Source organism: Choloepus didactylus, chromosome 20 (genome assembly GCF_015220235.1).
Source record: "Choloepus didactylus isolate mChoDid1 chromosome 20, mChoDid1.pri, whole genome shotgun sequence".
Taxonomy (NCBI): Eukaryota; Metazoa; Chordata; class Mammalia; order Pilosa; family Megalonychidae; genus Choloepus; species Choloepus didactylus.
Window position 1 is genome coordinate 38481256 of NC_051326.1, and position 20833 is coordinate 38502088.

At 33.4% G+C, this 20833-nt stretch overlaps 1 protein-coding gene across 1 annotated transcript in view; it reads right to left on the reverse strand.

The window, feature by feature from the left end:
* MCPH1 (microcephalin 1) overlaps positions 1-20833 on the reverse strand; it is a 320845-nt gene that overhangs the window by 254775 nt on the left and 45237 nt on the right. The window contains 7 exon segments of the mRNA XM_037812573.1: positions 3646-4369; positions 4371-4798; positions 6103-6192; positions 8388-8531; positions 10731-10794; positions 10797-10850; positions 14246-14333. Coding sequence (XP_037668501.1) covers positions 3646-4369; positions 4371-4798; positions 6103-6192; positions 8388-8531; positions 10731-10794; positions 10797-10850; positions 14246-14333 — 1592 coding nt within the window.

Sequence of the window (20833 nt, forward strand, 5' to 3'; positions counted from 1 at the left end):
TTCTCATTGTTGAGAAGCAACGAGGGACCACGCCTTGAGATAGTTCAGGATGATAAACAGGCTTTATCTACTTGGTAATTATAATAGAATTACTTCAGGTAGTTGTCTGCAGAGTTATGATCAGCAGTGTTAGGGGTGGGAAAGAAGACATTTTGATAACTAAGTAATGTCAAGCTGCTTTATACATTTCCAATGCAGTCAAAAGTTAAAGACATGGGCTCTCCATTCCCACAAACATTTGCTGTGGATATCTTTTCTGTGCTCAAACTACAATTCCAGCAATGTTTTTCAGACCCTGATGCAAGGGTAAAGGAAATTTCCACATTTCAAAATCCATTTAACCTTCAATTGGAAATGATTAATCTGTAACGTAAGGACATGCAAAAAGGCAACTATCAAGTGAAGAATCAAATAGAATTCCATAAATGCCTTTCAAGCATAAACATGCTCAATAAAAAGCATGTTTGTGGACTGACATCAGTATATGGCAGTACCTACTACCTGCGTGAAAAGACATTTTCAATGAAATACATAAAATCTTATTGCACATCAGCATCAACAGATAAACACTTGCAACCAATTTGAACCTTTGCAATTTGTAACACCAAAAGTGAGATGTTATTCTTCCCCCTGAAAAAGGAATTCGATTCCTCCCATTAACAGATCAATTGTACAAAAAAGTGTACTCAATTTGTATTATATTTTGAATTTTATAAATAAAAAACTCTGTGAAAATGTCTTCTATTGTTAAGTAATTACCTACATAAGCACCTACATACCTCAACTGTGCCTCTTGGCCCACAAAGCCCAACATTCCATCTAGCCCTTTATAGGAAAATTTTACTGACCACTGATATAGACCATATTAAAAAATGAAGTTGATCTTTTGATGCCAATTAGAAATACCTCTTAAAGTAAAAAAAGGGGGAGAACAAATTTTAAGGCAATAATATATAGTATGTATGCAAAAAATCCCCTCAAAATTATGTATTTGCATGTGTAAGTTTGTACACACACATAAACACATGCACACAGAAAAATGTCTGGAAGGAAACACATTAAATTGCTGACAGTGATTGCTTCTAGCATACAGTCACTCTAAACCAGTTGTATCTCTATAAAGTAACCAGTGTTACATTTGAAAACAATGAATCTGATCTTGTTACTTTTCTGTTCAAAAACCATCAATGGTGTCCCATCACTTAAAAACAAAAACTAATCTAAACAAAAAAGCTCCAAGTTGTTATGAGGGAGTGAATGTCCTATTTATCTCGCTTCTGGCCGACTTTATGATCTCATTTTCTACCAGTCTTCCTTCAAATCACTGAGTTGTTGCTCCACTAGCCTTCTTCCTGTTCCTGAAGGTATTTTTCTATTTCACAATATTTGTACTTGCTGTTTCCACAAAGTGAAACATGATTCCATCACCGTTACAAGGTTAACTATATTCATTCAGGTCTGTGATTAAATGTCGTCTCCTTAGAGCTTTCAATGACTACCTTATCTAATTAACTGCCATCATTTTTATGTCCCACCTGATTTTTCTTTAAATCACTTATTACTCATTAGTTGACATTATAGGCTTATTGCATATCTTACTCACTAGAATTAAACTCCTTGAGAGAAGCACATTTGTTGTATTCTCTGTATCAAGTAGTTATGAATTAAAAAAAGATACGTGAGGAGAGCGGATAAGAGGAGTTTATAAAATTAGAGAATAAAAGTTGAAAAAAATTGTTAGCTAATATGATTTCAAAGATTATTTAAAAAATAACAGTCTTATTTCCCGTTCTATTAATACTTATTATTGAATCTGTTTGTAACCCTTTCTTGCATCCTTAATTGTAAAATATTCTTTATGGCACTAAAATAACAACAGCAAGTAAACAGGAATTAAAAACAGAAATTGAAACCAGACCTTTTATTTTCAACATAAAATATTGGGAGAGGTATAGTTTGATGTACAGAATAGTTTTTATTGCTCCACAATTTCATCATATATGAAATGTCCAAATTAAACTCTATAATTTTTTCTATGGTAGAGTCCTAAAGAGAGTTGGGATACCTACCTGAGTTCCAGTTGAGTTTACCATGGACAATTTAAAACAACAATGGGTTTTAACTATATCTCCATGAAACAAAGGGATTATATTTAGGACAGACAATCTATAAAATCCTTTTCTGTCCTAAAATTCAATGCTTTTTTTTTTTTTTTGGTCTCTTCAGAATGACATGAAATAAGGCAGGTGACTCTAGAAGGTATCATTGTATCAGGGCATTTAAAATGTGTACACCAGCATCAGATGGCATACACCATGAGATCAACAGAATCTTAAAACCTCTAAGTTTCAGTGAGTCAACCAGAGCCTGTCTCTCTTCCTCTTTAATAGATCCCAAGACCCTAAGGGGCTATGGACTTTGAGAACAAGTCCTAGAACTAGTAATATTTCTGCTTCCATGAAAGATTATACTTTTTTGTTATGACATTGGGATTGTAAAGTGCACCATACTGGTCGAAAATCAGTTTTTTTTCCACTTAATTCATATTGCAGGTCCTTAAATATTTTTCAAGTTTAAAAAATACACAAGATAAAACCAAAAGAACAAGAGATGCTTTTATATCAAAACAATTCTATTATTCTACTGTTTTATATTAACTGTACAGTTGACATGATTTTAAAATAAATATATTGAAAACACATACTAAGCCTAATGGAATATAATAGACTTTCTTGTCAATTTTAATGTATGTTTGCAAAACTAAGCTATAAAGAGTAGGTTAAAATATATAAAAGTATATTAATTGTTTTTGTGAGATTTGGAGAAGTTTATACTTGTAGAAAAGCTATGCAATACATCTGTGATTATTTCAACTTCCATAACTTCTATATCTTGAAAGGGATGGTTAAAACCACTGGAAGAGTAAAGGTGGCTAAAATTTAAGATGTCTTCAATTTTGATTGCTGAAACCTATTTGTGCTTATAATCAGAAAGGGCACAATGTTCTTTATTGTTACTACTTTTGCTACAGTTACAAAGTTCATTTCTATGTCATTCATGACAGTTCATTACAGATTACAACTAAATTACAGATAAGAATAATTGTTTTAAATATGGTTAAAGTAAAATAAATAGATTAAACAAGGCTTGTGACAATGAACTTCTTAACTGAGCAAAAACATGTTAAGTGCACTATATTTTTTACAGCTAATATCACCTATTCTCTTCAAAAATATTGATAACATATTTCCAAATTTATTTTTCATACCTCTTTTCTTGATAGAATCAATGGCTCATATGACCTTAATTTTCTTTCTAAAATAAACTGTCCATTGTTATGAACTGAGATTTAAAAAAACAGAAAAAACAAGAACAAAAAACCACCATATTAAGCATGCCTCCTTACGACAGCAATCACGTTATAGTGAGAGACTAATAGAATAAGAAAAAGGCATCCACTGTCCTCAATTATTCATGCTAGGCATTACTTATTCTGAATTTGTCACTGGGCAATATTAAGCACACATTCTTAAAAAGAAGAGAAAGAAATATATTTTAAATTATGAAAAAGTTGTGATATATTTAAAATATGGATACACTGTTACATATTCCTATAACAAAGGCATTTGGAAGAGATTCACATACTTTCACTGTATCTTCTGGATAAGTTTTCCCTTTCTTCTGTAGGTTTTCCCACATAACAATCATCTACAAAATTTAGCTTATAATCACTTTGCATTCCACCTTCTGAAGTGGCATCTTCTTTCTGCACACTTTTAACATCAATCAATTTTTCATTTTCTCTAGTACTTCCTTTCAAAGGAGTTGAAGTACCATGATGTTCTTTCCCTAGGCATTCTTTCTGATGAACAAGTTCATCGGTAATACAAGAAAAGCTATTTCCATCTGGGCTTGTGTCTTTTCTTTTCTGAAGATTAGCTTGTCTACAACACACTGGAGTTTCTTCAGCTGCAGATATTTCCGTAGAAGTCATGCAACTCAAAGTTGTATTTCCTTCAAAATTTGTAGGTTTCTCAAGACTGAAACTAGTTTTTGCTGTTAAACTGGTTATATTATCTGATCTGCATTTTTTACCAATACTGGAAAAATCAGACATTTCCAATGCAGTAATTCTCTCACTCTTAGAAAGACTTCTTCTGCAGTTGAACTGAACAGGGCTTGAAGATGACTGACATTCAGGAAATAGATTCCTTTCCTTAAGATTATCAGGTGAAAAATAATCATCATATGACGACCCCCAATAATCAAGAGTCTCCATAACACGCTTGGTCATAAACTGTGGGCTGTTTGCCAACTTAAAAAGTTGCAATTTTGGCATGGTAGATTTCATGCTGCCCTTTTTTTTTTGGTAATTTTTCTTCTGAAGACAAATGTGAGCAATCTGACATTCTTTTTCTCTTTGCTGAGGAACTTTTGGGAATTGAATTTGGCAAAGAATGGTCTTTTGTTGTAGATAAAGTAGAAGACAAACTATATTTCTCATCATATGTCTCCTTAGATGTTCCTTCAGGTTGTTTTTTGTCAGAGATGACCACTTCACTTATAGTATCTTTAAGCAAATTTATTTTTTCCTTTGCAAGATTACTTGTGGATTTCTGAGGAGTTGGCTCATTGAGGTAATTGCAAGATGCTGATGAATGAATACTTTTTGTTTTCAATACAGGTGAAGAAATACAAATATCATCTTTAATGAATCCTCCCATTTCCTGATTTCTACATCCTGAGTTTCCACAAAGATCATCAAAAGATGAGTGTAAAACACCAGCAAAGGGTTCATCTGGAAAATATTAATAAAGAATTAACTTTTAAAAATGGTTTAAATTATTATAAAAATAATTTTCAGTTGACCAATAAATTTTTAAGCAAGGCTTTTATACAAGAAGAATATTAACTATCTCATTACCATTTAAGTACACTTTTAAAGCAAGGCTTTTTAACAAGGGAACCTGGGCTTCAGTGTTGGGGTAGGGGGAACATTTTTTTCCAGGAAAAGCACTCATAGCTTGTCATCAAGGAAGTCACAGATTCTAAAAGTTAACAACAATATAGCTCACCTTTATCTTTTCTGTCTTCTACTGAATCTTCATATTATATTTATATTAAAATATGAACTATCTGGTAGTTAGGTCTTAATGTTTTGATTTCCCATATATCTTATATATTTTTACACCTTCAGGCCTTGCCTTTTCTCTACACTTTAATCAGGGTAAATATTACTCCATTCAAAAATCCATCTCAGCAGTCAACATCTGTGAATCCTTCAACTAACTTCACCAGGTCAAATTAGACATGCCCTCTTCTGTTGAACAGTATTTTGCCTAAATCTACAGTTATATATCACATTACACTGTAGTTATATATCTTGATACTGTTTTGTGGTTGGCATTCTTGTGGCCTTCATTATTTCAAACATTTCACCCAGTGATGAACATAATTCTTTTAGGGGTCGCTGCTACTAAATTTGGGGACTATTGTGGGCTGGATGAGAAAATTAATAAGAAATTCCATAAACCAGAGAAAAGCTTAACTGTGAAAAATTATTATCTAAAGTGAAACAAGGGCCCTCATATTAAAAAAATATATGTAGTATGATATATAACTCTATTTTTATTAATTCTTATCACCACTCTTTCTGCTTCTAATTAGAAATCCTCTATTCATCTCTTAAATTTATTGATGACCTCTACATACTTCACTGATCCAATTTATTACGTTCCATATGTTCATAAATACCTTGTGTGAAATAATTTTAATTTAGCCCTCTTACTGTTGTCAGTGCATACAGATTAGTTCATATGAGATAACAAGAATTTTGTAATAATAATAATAATAATAATAATAATAATAATAATAATATGCAGTTGATTCTGTGCAAAGAAAGCAAATGCCTAGGAGAAAAATCTTGAGAACCAAAAAGAAGGTTCAACTTGGATTTTTTATGCCTAATTTTAATACATTGCCAGGGGGAATTCATTTTAACTAATTGTTTTACTCATCTGAGATGTCTATATGCAATTTTAAATAAGAAAATCATAATATTCTTAAAAGTTAAATATATTATGGCAAAGAAAATAACTGTACCTGAACAAGAAGTGTCATGTGAAATGTTCAAAGGTGCTTCACACAGAGAGTTAGCTGGATTATCATGAACCTTTTCAATCATTTGGGAAGCTGAAAACGTAATTAAAATATTTCATTTGACACAACTTTAATATTTTAATAGAAGCCAATAGTAAATCTATTAATTCTACCACTATGTATCATTCACACATCAACTTACTCATCATAGTGGCTACTCTAAACTATAAAACAATAAGCACAAAAAACTAACTCTTACTCAAATCTATTACAGATGATGAGAATCTTAAAAAAATCACATATACAAATCATTTTATTTTAAAAAGCAATAAATCATGGAATCATAAAAGTTAAAGGGAACTTTAAAAGTCAACTTCCTAAATATCTGAAACTATCAAACTCCAACACAGTAGCCTTGACTCTTGAAGACGACTGTATAGCAATGTAGCTTACAAGTGGTGACAGTGTGATTACGAAAGCCTTGTGGCTCACACTCCGTTTATCCAGTGTATGGATGAATGAGTAGAAAAATGGGGACAAAAACTAAATGAAAAATAGGGTGGGAGAGGGGGGGATGATATGGGTGTTCTTTTTTTACTTTTATTTTTCATTCTTATTTTCACTTTTTCTGGTACACAGAAAATGTTAAAAAAATAGACTGGGGTGATAAATGCACAACTATATGACGATACTGTGAACAACTGATTGTACACTTTGGATGACTGTATGATATGTGACCATATCTCAATAAAAGTGAATTTAAAAAAAAAAGTCAACTTGCCTGTCTCTGGGCAGGAGCTCAACAAAGATAAATGAGTATTTTTAGTTAACCTTACTGTTTGATAATCATGTCTTTTACTTCGAGAATACCTCTATAATTAGAGCAGTAGTTCTCAGTCAGAGATGATATGCCCAGGAGACATGTAGCAATGTCTGGAGACATTTTTGGATGTCACAACTGGGTAGAGGGAGGGGCACTGGTATATAATGCATAGAGGTCAGAGATGCTACTAAACAGCCTACAATACATAGGACAGTCCCCAGAGCAAAGAATTACCCAGTCCAAAATGTCAATAGTGTTGAGGTTGAGGAACTTTAGAGGTTTCATAGAAAACATCCAAGATATCACTGACTTAACAAATAAGGTCATAAGTGTTATTTTCTTAGGCTGTGATAGTCTTACACATTGTTAGTAAAGGGTAAATTGGTTCAAACTTTTGGAAGGGCAATTTCACAATATCAATTAAAAACTTAAAATTTTTATATGAGTTTATATTATTAAAATACACAGAAACATAAAGATTCACATATAAGTACGTCTATGGCAGCATGGGTTATAATAATAGTCATAGTAAAAGCCTTATGTTTAAAGACAGGATCAGATAGAAAAATCACTTTTAAAAAAAAACCACCAACCAACCAACACCAACTATATGGTTAAAAGAAGCATAAAAACCGTGAAAAATGTAAAATAAATGGTTTATATTTTTTTAAAAAAGGATAAAAACTATAGCACCATTTCTAATAGAAAAAAAATCCATCAACAGGCATATGATTCAATAAGCTGCAGTAGATATTAAAGGAAAAAAGAGAGATAGGTCCACACCTACCTAAAAAAGGCACTCGTAAGTAAAAAAAATGAAAGTTGAAAGTAACATGTATGTCATGATCCAATTTAGTAAAAAAGAACTTATACCTCCACAAAGAAAACAAGCCTATATTTTTAATGTATACACAGACAGTTAATGCCCTGAAAAAGATCTGGAAAAACATGCCAACTTAAACTAAAGGTTACTCAGTAGCAAAGGAGTAAAACTAGGTGGGAATTAAGACGAATTTTTATTATTGGCAATATGTTTTGAATGTTTTTATGAAAATCTTCTTATAGATTACTTGAGTAATTTAAAATATTAAAGGTAAGAGAAATTAAAGAAAAACAGTGATGCATTATATGCATTAATATAAAGCAGATACCTTTAAAAAGGGACCTAATTTAACATAAAAGAAGATTAGGTGCGGTCTCCCAAGGATTTTGGAAATTACAAAGGGGTTACAACAAATATGATTTTAAAACCTAGAGAATACTATGTATCAATACATGTTGCATAAAAATCTTAATGAAATTTAAGATTTTCTGGGCAAAAATATTAACCAAGTCTGCTCTGAAATAGGTCATGATTTGGTAGAACCAGGAAATAGCAAAACATCTAGTTAAAGTAAAAAAAAATCTTTCCATTATAATTGATGCGTTTGCTTAACCTTCACTTCTGTAAACTGTAATCACTTACATGTAGGGGAAAGATTTTCCCTTTTCTCCTTCATCTCCTGTAATCTCTTCTCCATTGCACTAGGATAACTACTGTTAATTTTATATGTAGGACTATACATTAATGAACCATTAGATTCAAATAAGAGAACAGGTATATCATTATCTGGAAATAAACAAAAACAGAATTATAAGCTCAATAAACACATTGATACATCAACCATATAATTCCTTTCACAGATATATTTCTTAGAAATCAATATTTCCCCATATAGTTTTCTTCTTGCCTTTTGACATCATTATCTACTACTAATAATATTCTACTACAAACCATCACTGCCACAATCAATAATGATACCACAACTGCTAGCTAACATATAGTGAGCCATTACTATGTGCTAGGTATTATGCTAAGTACAATACAGGCTTATCTTATTTAACCTTCCACCAAACCCAATACATTAGGTATCGGTATCCCCATTTAAAGATTAAGAAATTGAGACACAGTAGTTAAATAACTTAGTTAAAATCAGAAAATTAGTAAGAAGGGAAACCAGAATGCAATTTGGTTCCTTAGAAGAGGTTTTCACCCTAGGTTCAGAAATCATCACCTCTAATTCCCACTCCCACAAATGAACTTCAGTGCATGAATTAATGTCAGTGTGTGTATGCCAGGGTCCTTGAGCCATGAAATTATGGGCTAAGTTGTGTGTGGGTATAGAATTTGTGCATTTTTTTTAGAATCCATATCCTGCAAATGCCCAAAAGTGACTTTGACATCCCTCCCCTGCCAAAAAAAAAAAAAAAAAAAAAAAATTATGCAATATTTTTCCTTTTGCAGCTCTTAAGCCTGAATAACTCTTAATGTACTCTGACAACATCCAGATATACATTAGAGGAATTATTTATACCTTATATTTGTAGCTTATAATAAAAGGTGACTTCTATTAAGTTACATAATTTGGTCTAAAAACAGTTTTTGTATCTATCATTAGCATTTTGCCAAATTCTTTTCAAATGTTATATATTACTGATAATAAGAAAGAAGGCCAAAGTGGCAAATGTATGAAGCGCAATAGGAGAGGTGCAATACTGTTTTGAGACTAGAGGAAGCCGGATCACATAGGATCTAATGGGTTATAGGACATGTAAAACATAGGATGCCCCTGAAGAATTTTAAACCCAGGGTGGAGTGAGGGGGTTGTGTGTGTCCATCTGACTTCAAATTTACATCATTCTGACTAAAATATGGGGGACGGATTGTAAAGGCACAAGAGTGTTTGTAGAGAGCCAGTCAAGAAACCGCTGCAATGATACAGGCAAAAGACGAAACAGGCTTGGAATAAGAGAAGAGAGGAGAAGAAAAAATGATTGAAGCAATTATTTCAGAAATAGGACCTAAAAGTCTTGATGGGTAATTAGTGTCGGTGTAGAAACAGATGTCAAGGATAATTCGATGTTTCTGGCTTGAGTAGTTAGGCAGATCAGATAGTTAATGTAGGTTTGTTAAGGAAGGACCAAAATTCCAATAGAAGAGACTTGATTCATTAGGCAATGAGATGACTGAGCAAGAAAATACAGGCAATGTTTGTGGAAAATCATCCAACAGCACTCTGCAGGATAAATGCTCTACTCAATTTTGTTGCATCATCATCACAGATTTAAAATACAATTTAATAATCCTATTTGAATAATTCCAAAATAAGAATAGAGAATTTGTAACAAAGTGATATAAACTAAAACAAAGAAAAAAACAACAGGAATGAATGCTTCCTATTTCTATATTATGCACTGTTATAGTTACTAAAATTATATATATACTTGTATCATTGACATATCAGGATTGGTCTCCAACACTGAATTTAAAGAACAGTGAAAAAGGCAAAAAAGAGAAATACCAAAAACACACACAATACTTTGAAGCTCCATGATGTTCTAAAGTATTTTCAAAATCATGAACAAATATGTCATATAACATCTGCTTATTCTTGATAACAAAACCAAAAGTCCAAGTATTATGTATAAATAGTTATATATATAAAATATAAAAGAAAAAAATGTATTTATTTTATTTCATTAGGGCTTGCTAATCAAAGATCATTTTTCTTCCATAATCATTCCTGAAAATTAAAAATTTCAACAATTAAATGAATGATTAAGACTTTGTGGCCTGAATTGTATGGCTTTATCATGGCTATAGCCAAATCTCCTGTAGGATAGTTATAATTTGAGTTCTATTTCCAAGGTACCAACTACTACAGTGCCAATTAGCTAACTTATCCTGAAAGCCATTGGTCCTCAAGCAAATTATACAAGATATATGAACACAAATGCAAAGAACAGAGTATTATATTTTTTGGCTTACCTAGAGTTGTTTTTTGCTTTTGTAGCTCTTTAGCCATTTTCTCAAATTTCTTTTGAAGTCTTTTAATCATTTTCTGCTGGCGTTTTTGGGAATAAAATCTTTGGGTTGCATACACTTACGCTGTGCAAAAAGGAAATAATACTACTATATTGCAGTTGTTTAAGATAGAAAAAGAACCCTTTCATATGTTTCTGATACTTTTTAACATTAACAATAAAAAAAAAAAACTTCTTAAAGAGGTCTTTCTTGCACTACGTGTCACTTGGCAACATTTATTTCTTTTTGTTTACAACTGTTAAAAAAAAAAAAAAGGACTGAATTTTAAGACTGTAAAGAACTCTACACTAAGTAAACTATGTTTTCTGAGACCTTTTCAGGATCCCAGCATTTTTAGTGTCCATGAAGGTTCTTAACAAAACTAGTTTTTCCATTTTTTTCCTGCCACCCTCTCATTTCTCTCCAAAAAAATCATGAAATAATAAAATACAAAAACAATAATTATATTTATAATTGCTAAAGAAAAGAGCCACTTATTTATTCTTACTTGTCTTTATATCACAATAATTCCATTCTGCCAGGAAAAACCAAACACTCTTAACTACACATACAAGGTGTGACAAAATAAGGAAATATCAAACACATGAAACTCTCTAACCTTACCATCCTCAAACAAAAAGGAAAAAAAACCTCCTTCAAAACTGTATTTTGTATACACAGCCTTTACCTACCTTCTCTTCTTCAGAACCATACTTTATTCCCCACTTTAGCCGCAACATCACCACCAAGTGCAAAAGCTAACTTTACATCAATTTTATGTTGTACTATTTCTACATCTGAGCTCTCTCTTAAAGGGCTCTAGAGAAATAGAAGTTTTCTGTCTAGGTCTCTTTTGGTTTTTAGGTTGATGTTACCAACCCCAATTTATTTGTATTAAAACCAAGTCTAACCTCCTTAGCTCTAGTTGTAACATTTCTTTTAACAAATAAAGGCTAAATCCTACACTTGTGTTACTGATCCAGGATCTTGCTCTATCAGTCATTTAATAAAAAATGGTATTATGTGCCAGATAATGTTCTTGAAATAAATCACTGAACAAAACAAATAAACATCTTTTCCCTCATGGAGCTTATACTCTAGTAAGGAATGACAGAAAATAAACCTGGTAAATAAGTGAATTATATAGTATGTGTGTTTTGCTTTGTAACCATGGATCCAAGGAGTTTGGGGACAGTTTGTACAAGCTTGTCAACATTGTTTAATAGTGAGCCCTCAGGGCTGGTAATGTAGCAAGAATATGCTACAGTACATGACCAGCAGAGAATAAGAAATGCCAGCAGAGACTCCATTTTGTGCTCCCTGGTTGTGAGGTGTTCTATGTAGATATCTGTGGTTTCTAATCAAGAAAGTGCACCTCAGTAGTCCTCACAGAGGGAGGACATGTGGCCCCTCCAGATGCCCTGCTGTGAGGCAGCTTTGGCTGTGATGCGTATCTTTACTTCAATGCTGTCACTATATTGCATCTTTTTTTTCCCTCCAGAAATACAATATAGATTTGTAAGTATTGTTATCTTGGGGTCCTGTGAATCATCTTTCGAGACTGAATCTATCTAACTGTTACCATTAGTGCAGTATGTTAGAAAGGGATAAGTACTATAGATAAGGAAAAAAGGAGGCAAGAGGGATCAGAGTGTCTGGCAAAGTGGGAAGAAACTGCTCTTATTAAATAGGGTAGTCAGAGTAGGTCTTACTGAGCAAGTAGCAATTGAACAAAGCCATAAAGAAATTAGAAAACTAGTTATGTAGATGGATTTGGGGTGGGGAGGGGTGGGGAGAATGTTCCAGAGAGAGGGAACAGATAATGCAATGGCTCTAAAATAGACGCATGCTTGATAAGTTTGAGGAACAGGAAGTAAGCCAATTTAGCTGACAGCAGAATAAGCAAGGTGGAGAAAAACAGAACCTCCTCAAAGAACATAAAATAAAAAGGTCTAGAGACAGGTTTAATTTTCAAATTCATTTGGAAAAGGGAGGGAGCAGGAATCTTTTTGAGATATGAGTAAAAATTAAAGTAGTGAAGTGTATGAGCAATCATTATACATGCTTCAGATTAAGAAAAATTAAAAGGATTAACAATATCCAGCATTGGTAAGGATCAGGAAATAGGTACCTCTGTACATTAATGGAACTGTTAAAATGCAAAATGTGTATACATTTTGACCCAGTGATTTCACTTCCAGATACCCAACCTGGAGAAATAAACTCAAATGCATCACATAAATAAAGTACTTAGCAAAAACTGACCATGATCTAATGCTGTGTCAGCTGGATAAAGGCATATTCATGCTAGACAACACAATTCAGAAAAATGAAGCAGATTTATATACAATGACATAAACAGATAAAAAAACATGATGCTAAGTGAAAAAAACCAAGAGCAACTTGTAAAACAATACATGTAGTAGGCCCCATTCATGTAATGTGTGTGTGTTTGAATACGTAATGTAAATTTTCTGAAAACAATCTGGTCAAGAAGGATACAAGCCAACTTTTGGACTGCTTATTTTGAGAGAAAGGAGTGATATTCTTGCGGAAATCAAGAGGGATTTTTACCAGCATTTATTAAATGTTTTATAATGAAAATGTTTGTTTTTATTGATCCATTTTAAAATAAGTACTTAATTTTAAAACAGTAGCCATTACTAAGCAGCCATTACTTAGAGATCTTTTGAATACTCTTTTTTCACCTATAATCAAATGAGAAGTTCTGGCTGGAGATTGAGGGAAATTTTCCCATTGCTACACTAGCAAATTCTGGCTTCTTGCCTGAGATGAAATGTAACAGAGATATATGATTTACTATTTTCAAAATAGTTGGAGAAGTTCATAGCTTTTTCTATTTTAATCTACAGAAAATGTACAGTTCTCGTCTGCCTAATTGAGTTTTCAGAAAGTCTTCAAATCTCTCTACCAAGGATTCTCATCCGAAAACAAAGTAACTTACTGATGTTTCCTAGTAACCAAGTTTACTCTCAAATAAAGAAATACACTAAAAACTGAAAAGGTTGTAGTTCAAATGTGAATTCAACTTCAAACGAAAGCAGTATCTTTATAATTTGTAAAGCAGATTTTCTGTAATAACTTTGTACAACTTAGATGAATCTACTTCAGACTTTGGGATTTTCAGTTAAACAGAACAAAGCCATTTTACTACAGATGTAACAAAGTTCTGAATTACTACAGCACCTGAATGTTTGCTGGGATGTTACCAATTTTTAGTTTTCCCTTGGCCAACCACACTCTCTTCCATTTCCCACAAATTACATCAGAGCATTCATAGGATAAAATAATCTCTATAATTCACCAAAAAAAATGTTAGGTGAAACAGGAACAATATCAACAGCATATTTAAAACAACTCTTGAATATATTTCTAAAAGTTTCATTTTCTAGGAATAAAAAGATTATGAAAGAATAAATTCATAATTGCCATTACCTATACTGAAATCACATACTTACTTTTTTTTTAATTAGGCGTGGTAATTGTTCATTTGTATTAGCTGCAGGGAATAATGATTCATCAACATGTACTCCAGCTGTCCTGCATCTGTATGATTAAAATGAAGTAGTTTAATGAATATTTGTTTCTGTTATGTTCACACAGCATTAATTCTTCACATGTATCAGCAATTTAAAAGATCTGTGCATTAGTCATTTTTATAGACATTTCTATTTGTATTATCTAATACAAAAGTCAATGTCAATGTAACTTTCCAAAACCTTCTCTATAAGGTTAGTTTTAAGTATTAGAAGTGAGAGGCAGGTAAAAGTATAATTTCAATGTGACAATTTTAGACTTGTAACACAAAAATTATCAATTCATGGCACTATTAAATGCATAATTTAAAAGTAAACAAGCCATAAAATGGAAACTAAAAAAAACCAAGGTCAGAGATTATACGTGCTCTTCTATATTGGGTTCTCCTTCTTGTCTATCTCTGTCAATGAGCTACTGTCATGTCAGAGGGCTAAGTATGAAACCTCAGTTACTAAGTTCACTATAACCTCTCCTTCCATAATCAACCTATCACATCCTGTCATTTCTCCTTTCACAGTATCATTCACATCCCTTCTGATCTTTGGATTTCCTCCACCATTATCTTGTTCTAAGCATTCATTAACCCAAATCTAAAAGATTATGATTTTATAAATGATTTCCTCTTCTATAGTTTTTCCTCTACTAATTAATCCATATTATTGAAATATTAATCTTAAAACTTTCATTCCCCCAACCTAGCTCAAAAACCTTCAGTAACTCCCATTTTTACAAAATAATCTCACATGTCTGTTAAGTCCTTCTATAATATGGCCTATAATGACATCTCCAGCAATCATTTAATAAGACTATTACAGCTCAAAATCTAAAATGTAAAATGTAAAAGGTTTTTGAAAAAATAATTAAAATACAGTGCAATAAAAAAGAATAGGGCAAACATATCCATATTGATATGGACAGCTCTCTGAAATACATTAAGAATGAAAAGGAAGTTTCAGAAATACATACATCTGTATGTGTGTGGGGGGTGCAAGTGTACATGTTGTGTTTGTATGGTATAGTATGGTATATATAATATGCTAAAGGATTTCTCAGTTTTAAAGAAGTCTGAAAGATTACACACTAAACTGACAATAGTAGTTATCAATGACAGCAATCTCAAAGTGTGGTTATAAGACACCTGGGGACCCTGAGGCCCTTTTAGGGTTGTGCAGGGTCAAACCTATTTTTATAACAATACATAGATGTTATTTGCCTTTTTCATTTCTCATTCTCTCATGAGTATACAGTAGAGTTTTTCAGAAACTAAATGGCATGTACTATCACAATAGATTGAATGCAGAAGCATATATGAGAATTCAGCTGACTTCTTTTAAGTGGGGGTCAGGTGGTGGTGGGGAGGGAATCTGCAAAACTGTAAAAAAAAAAAAAAAAAAGTATACAGTGCAGTAATAGAAGAACAACAAGGTACAGCAGGAGCCAAAATCCAAAAAACATATAACTGATACTAAAGAAATCAGTAAAAGTTTTAGACTGGAGGCAATCACTAGACTGGAATTGTGATAAGGAAGCATATTTGGGAGAAGGAAGATTTTCCAACTGGAAGAAAAGCACAGGCAAAAACACAGAAAAGTGAACAGCATGATATTTTTGGGAAAATATACATCAGCTGGTATGAACTGAATGAATGGGAGTCAGGAGATGAGTGACAAAAAAAGATTTCAGGTAATGAAAACTCAACTATAAAAGGATAATGGAACTATATGCAAATTGGATAACTCTCAAAAGTACCATGTTAAGTATGAAAAGAGTAAATATTGGATGACTCTACTCAAATGAAATTCTAGAATAGGCAAAGCTAATCTATATTGATGGAAATCAGATCAGTGATTGTCTTGGGGTGGGGGCAGGGATGATGAATACAAAAGGATACAATGGAAGTTTTGGGAGTGATGAAAATTGCAGTAATGGTATGTACATTTGTCAAAACTTAAAGAACTCTACACGTAAAATGGGTACATTTTATTTTATGTAAGTTATATTTTTGTAAAGATAATTTAAAAAAAACAAAGTAATCACCTAAGCCTGTAGAAGGCCTACAATTAAGGGATGAGCAGAATAATGGATCTAATAATAGAGATGAGAAATGGGCAGAAAAGATATTAGAGAATCAGGAGAGAAATGTTTCTCAGGTGTGCCTCTTTTTAAAAAGGTCCTTTAATTATCAACTTTTACTCTGAGTAGTGTTTACCCAGCTTCTTCTTACTCAAGCAAAATGTTATTTACCACTGTTAAAAGTAACAAAATAGCAAAAAAAAAAAAAAAAAAAAAAAAAGTTGCTGGGAAGCATTTGAATCAAAGACACAGCTGAGCAGAACTAGAATAATATCATTACAATATATTTAATATTAGTTATTATTAAAATAAAGTTTAAGAAGTTCTTACTAATGCCAGCTCATTAGAAACCTCACACCAAGCAAACTGGGTATTATAATTCTCATCTATTTTAGAACTGAGGAAATTGAAGCTCATAGAAGATCATTTGCAAAAGTTTACAAAACTAGTAAATACCCTTTACTAGTAAACAGTTTTTGGAATGGCTTGATTCAATCCAGTAAAATGTGTGCCTGACACAGGGAACATAGTTGTAGAAGATACGTTCTTTCCTCTTTGGGAATAGCCTCCCAACAATTTATCGATCAAGTGATAAGATGGAAAGATGCATAAAGGCATACTCCCTGAATTCAATCTACTTGGGTTTAACTACTATTTTTCCCAATGAAGAAATAAATGACACTTCATGCTGGTAATCGTATTCTATGTATGCAAATATCTTGTGTGCAAACTTAGTAAAATCTTGAAGTGACTACATTAAAACCCACATTTAGTAGATGCTCAAAGTTTATTGAATAAACAAATATCAACTGGATTTCTATTCTTCTTCAGAAATGTAAAATAATAACATCATCTCCCTATCTAGTGGTCAAGAAGAAAAGTGTTTCAAGGATGCTCCTAGAAGCGGAACCAACTTTTTGACCTTCACTTTCTAATTGCTGCTACTTCAGAGCCAAAGGAAATAAAAGAAGCACATTTTATCCTTTCCTGTGGGAAGTCTTACCTGGGATCCACTCTGCCTGATGAACTCTTTCTTCCTGGAAAGCTAATTATCCACAGTACTTCCCACTGCAAATCTATTAGGGACTGACCACCCAACTCTCATTCTATCCTCAGGACAACTGCTTTTCCATGTACCAACCCCTCTACTTTATCTGGACCAACCATGCTGCTTATTCACTATTCTGAGACCAAACTGCCTATGTCACCACCTTATTTCTTATACCCAGTCAACAAGTCAGTTCAGCAAAACTGTATTAATCTTCCATGCAGAAGGGGGTGACTTATGTCCATGAGGATATAAAAAAAATGAACGACATCTTTTTGAAGGCTCCAACCTTCAAGTATATAATCATAAAGAGTCAAAGTCACATAACTCCCTATAAGGAAAAATGCAAGAAGGGAGTCACAGATGTTCAGATAATACTGCTCTGTGAGCACAGAGAAAGCAAAGATTTATTTAAACTGGGGGTTTCAGAGTGGAACACCTATTGTGTTCCAGGCACCTTAATAGCCTTGACACTCAGGTTTATGTTTTAAATGAGGAAACCAGGGCCCAAAGGTTAAGTAAATTGTTCATGTCTACAGAGCTAGACACCAGAGTCTGAAATTATGTTCCAGCCTATCTGGCTCCAGAGCCTGTATCTTTTCAGTAGACCATGCTACTTCCTTAGAAACCTTTCACAGAAGAGGCAGCATTTGAACTAGGCCTTAAAGAAAGGTAAGGACATCAATGAATCATTCTAAAGTTCATCATCCCTCCCTTCTTTTCCTTATGCATGCATTAAAAGCCAAACAGCTTTTTCTTGCCTTTTTATATGCTAATGTAACTACAGCTCAGCCTCAGTGGCTAATTTCCTATACCTTCACCATAGGAATCACATTATGTCCAATCTTTCTCAGTGATTTTCAAACTAGAGGATATATACCTTGGGGACACACACAAATTTTCCACAAAGCAACCACACAGGCAATACATTTCCTGATTAACACTTGCACTAAGTATTGGAAAATTAGTCTGAGAACTGTCCCACAGGTTCATGCAGGTTCACATTTCCTACTAGGTTACCCCTCCAATACTCTGCTTTAGTCACTTCTACGGCCGCGGTGTTCCTCAAACCTAACAAGCCTGCTGCAGGGCCTTTGGGCTTGCTGTTAAAAGGCTTACTAAACCCATCCTGAATTTTATTCTGAAGCAATAAAAAAGGGACATTTGTACTGGTTTGGTGAAACTTCCTTTAATAACTTATCAAATCCTAATCAACATGCCTTGCCCCATCATAAATTTTTCTTTCAGGAATGAAATAAGACTTTAAACCCAGAGTATTTGGGCCAGTATTTGAAATTCAGATACACCGCAGCTCGGAGTGGGAAAGTGATTTTGCGTTTTCTATTTCCCAACTGCTGTCTGATAGTGAATAGCTCTTGAGGCGAGGGAGAGAGACATGAGAGCAAAGCACACTTCTAATGCTGAAATGGTATTTTTTCACATATTTAAAATAGCAAAATTCTCAACAATCTCAATATCCATCCTTAGGACATATCATTAACTGGCAAGAAAAGCACCTTTAGAAAGTTGAAGTCATTCAAATCTTGTTCATTATTTGAAACCCAGTCCCACTTTTACTTATTTAAAAGCCTGTCAAATTCACCTTGCCTTTACTACCTACTCAAAAACTCTAGTTTTCATTATCTAGGGCAATGCTAAGATACCTAACCTTCTAAAGGATAAGAACCTTTTAAAAAAATAAAATAGAAAAAGACACTTTGGAGGATCTCCACAAGGTGATAAATGAGAAAAGGGTATATGTGCAGATAGCACAAAGCAAGACAACAGTAAGAAATCATATTTGGGGTGGTGAGAGGGTGGGGACAATGTATAGGTTGGAAATCACTAATATAAACTAATCTTTAACCCAGTGGTTATCAAACTTTTGGGTCTCAAAATTCCTCTACACACTTAAAAATTCTGAAGACTTCAAAAAGCTTTTTTAAGCTTTTATATTTATCGGCATTTATTGTAAGCAAAAAATAAAAAAAGAAAAACTTAAAAAGTATGTTTAGATTCTTTTAAAAATAACAAGCCCATTACATATTAACATAAATAACAGCTTTTACAAAAAAGAACTACATCTTCCAAAACAGAAAAAAAAAAAAAAAGTTACTGGAAAAGTGGCATGGCTATACAGTTTTACGAATCACTTTAATATCTGACAATAAATACCTAGATTCTGTTATCTGCTTCAGCGTTCAACATGTTGTGACAATATATGTCATATGGCTTCTGAAAAACTTACTATACTCTTGCAAGAGAATAAAAGGTAAATGATATCTTGGTACTATTAAGAAATAGTTTCAACTTTGCTGACCCCCTTTATGAGTCTCAGGGACCCTTAGAGGTCCCTGAATCATACTTTGAGTGCTACTGCTCTAAAGCATTAAGAAAACCATTACTCTGATATTATTTACTAAGTGATTCATGAACATTATGCTTGTCTTCTCAATAAAACTATGCTATTGAGACAGGGAATATGCCTTTTTACTTCTTTAACAGTAGATATTTTGTGTATTGCTTTGTTTTGTTTTTAACCAAAGCAGGAACACTGAAAGCTTGCTAAAAACAGAAAAATCTCACTGGTAGTTTTAAAACACACTTTTCCTTTTAAATCACAACAGCTTTTAATCTTTTAATCAAGAATAGGCTTAACAAACTTGAAAAGTATAAGAAGACAAAATTTGAACTCTTGTGATCCCAATTCCTACAACTCTGGTAATCCCCCCCTAAATTTACTCACTATGTTTTTATAAGTAGGTAATAAAAGTAAATCTGATCTCTCCCTGCATGCCCTTTCCCTTTCAACAATTCAGTCTTAAAGCTACTTAGGTGGGGCAAAGAAGGTAGACATCTGCAATGTGTTTGTATATGGGAGGGTTTAGTGGCAGGAGCACAAAGTAGGGTGCCATAGCTCAAAGAAGGTAAGAAGGTAAGCTTCCCATAGTGCAGTGTCAGAGACCAAGCAGGGTGAAGACAGTATTGCACAGGAGGGGGAAAAGAGTATAAGGAGAGGGTCTATGCAAGAGGGCAGCCTCCTGCAAAATGTCAGAGCACTGAGCAGCATAAGGAGGCATATTTATAAAAGGGTCATCCAGGGTTAAGTAGTCAGGGCTTGAGCAGATGAGGAGTGCATCCACTTGGGGGGAGCCTGAACAGAGTGAAGAGAACATCCCCACTGAGGGGCAGCCTACATAGGGTGTCAGAGCCCAAGTTGGATAAGGAAGGCATCATGCAGGGGAAGGGATGTGGGACAGTGTGGGATGTCACAGTCCAGTCAGGGTGAGGAGGACAACTACATGGTGAGGAAGACTGGCATGGAATAGGGAGTCAGAGCCTGAGGGTGCAAGGAGAGGATCTGTGCAGAGAAGGGCATGGCAGTGGA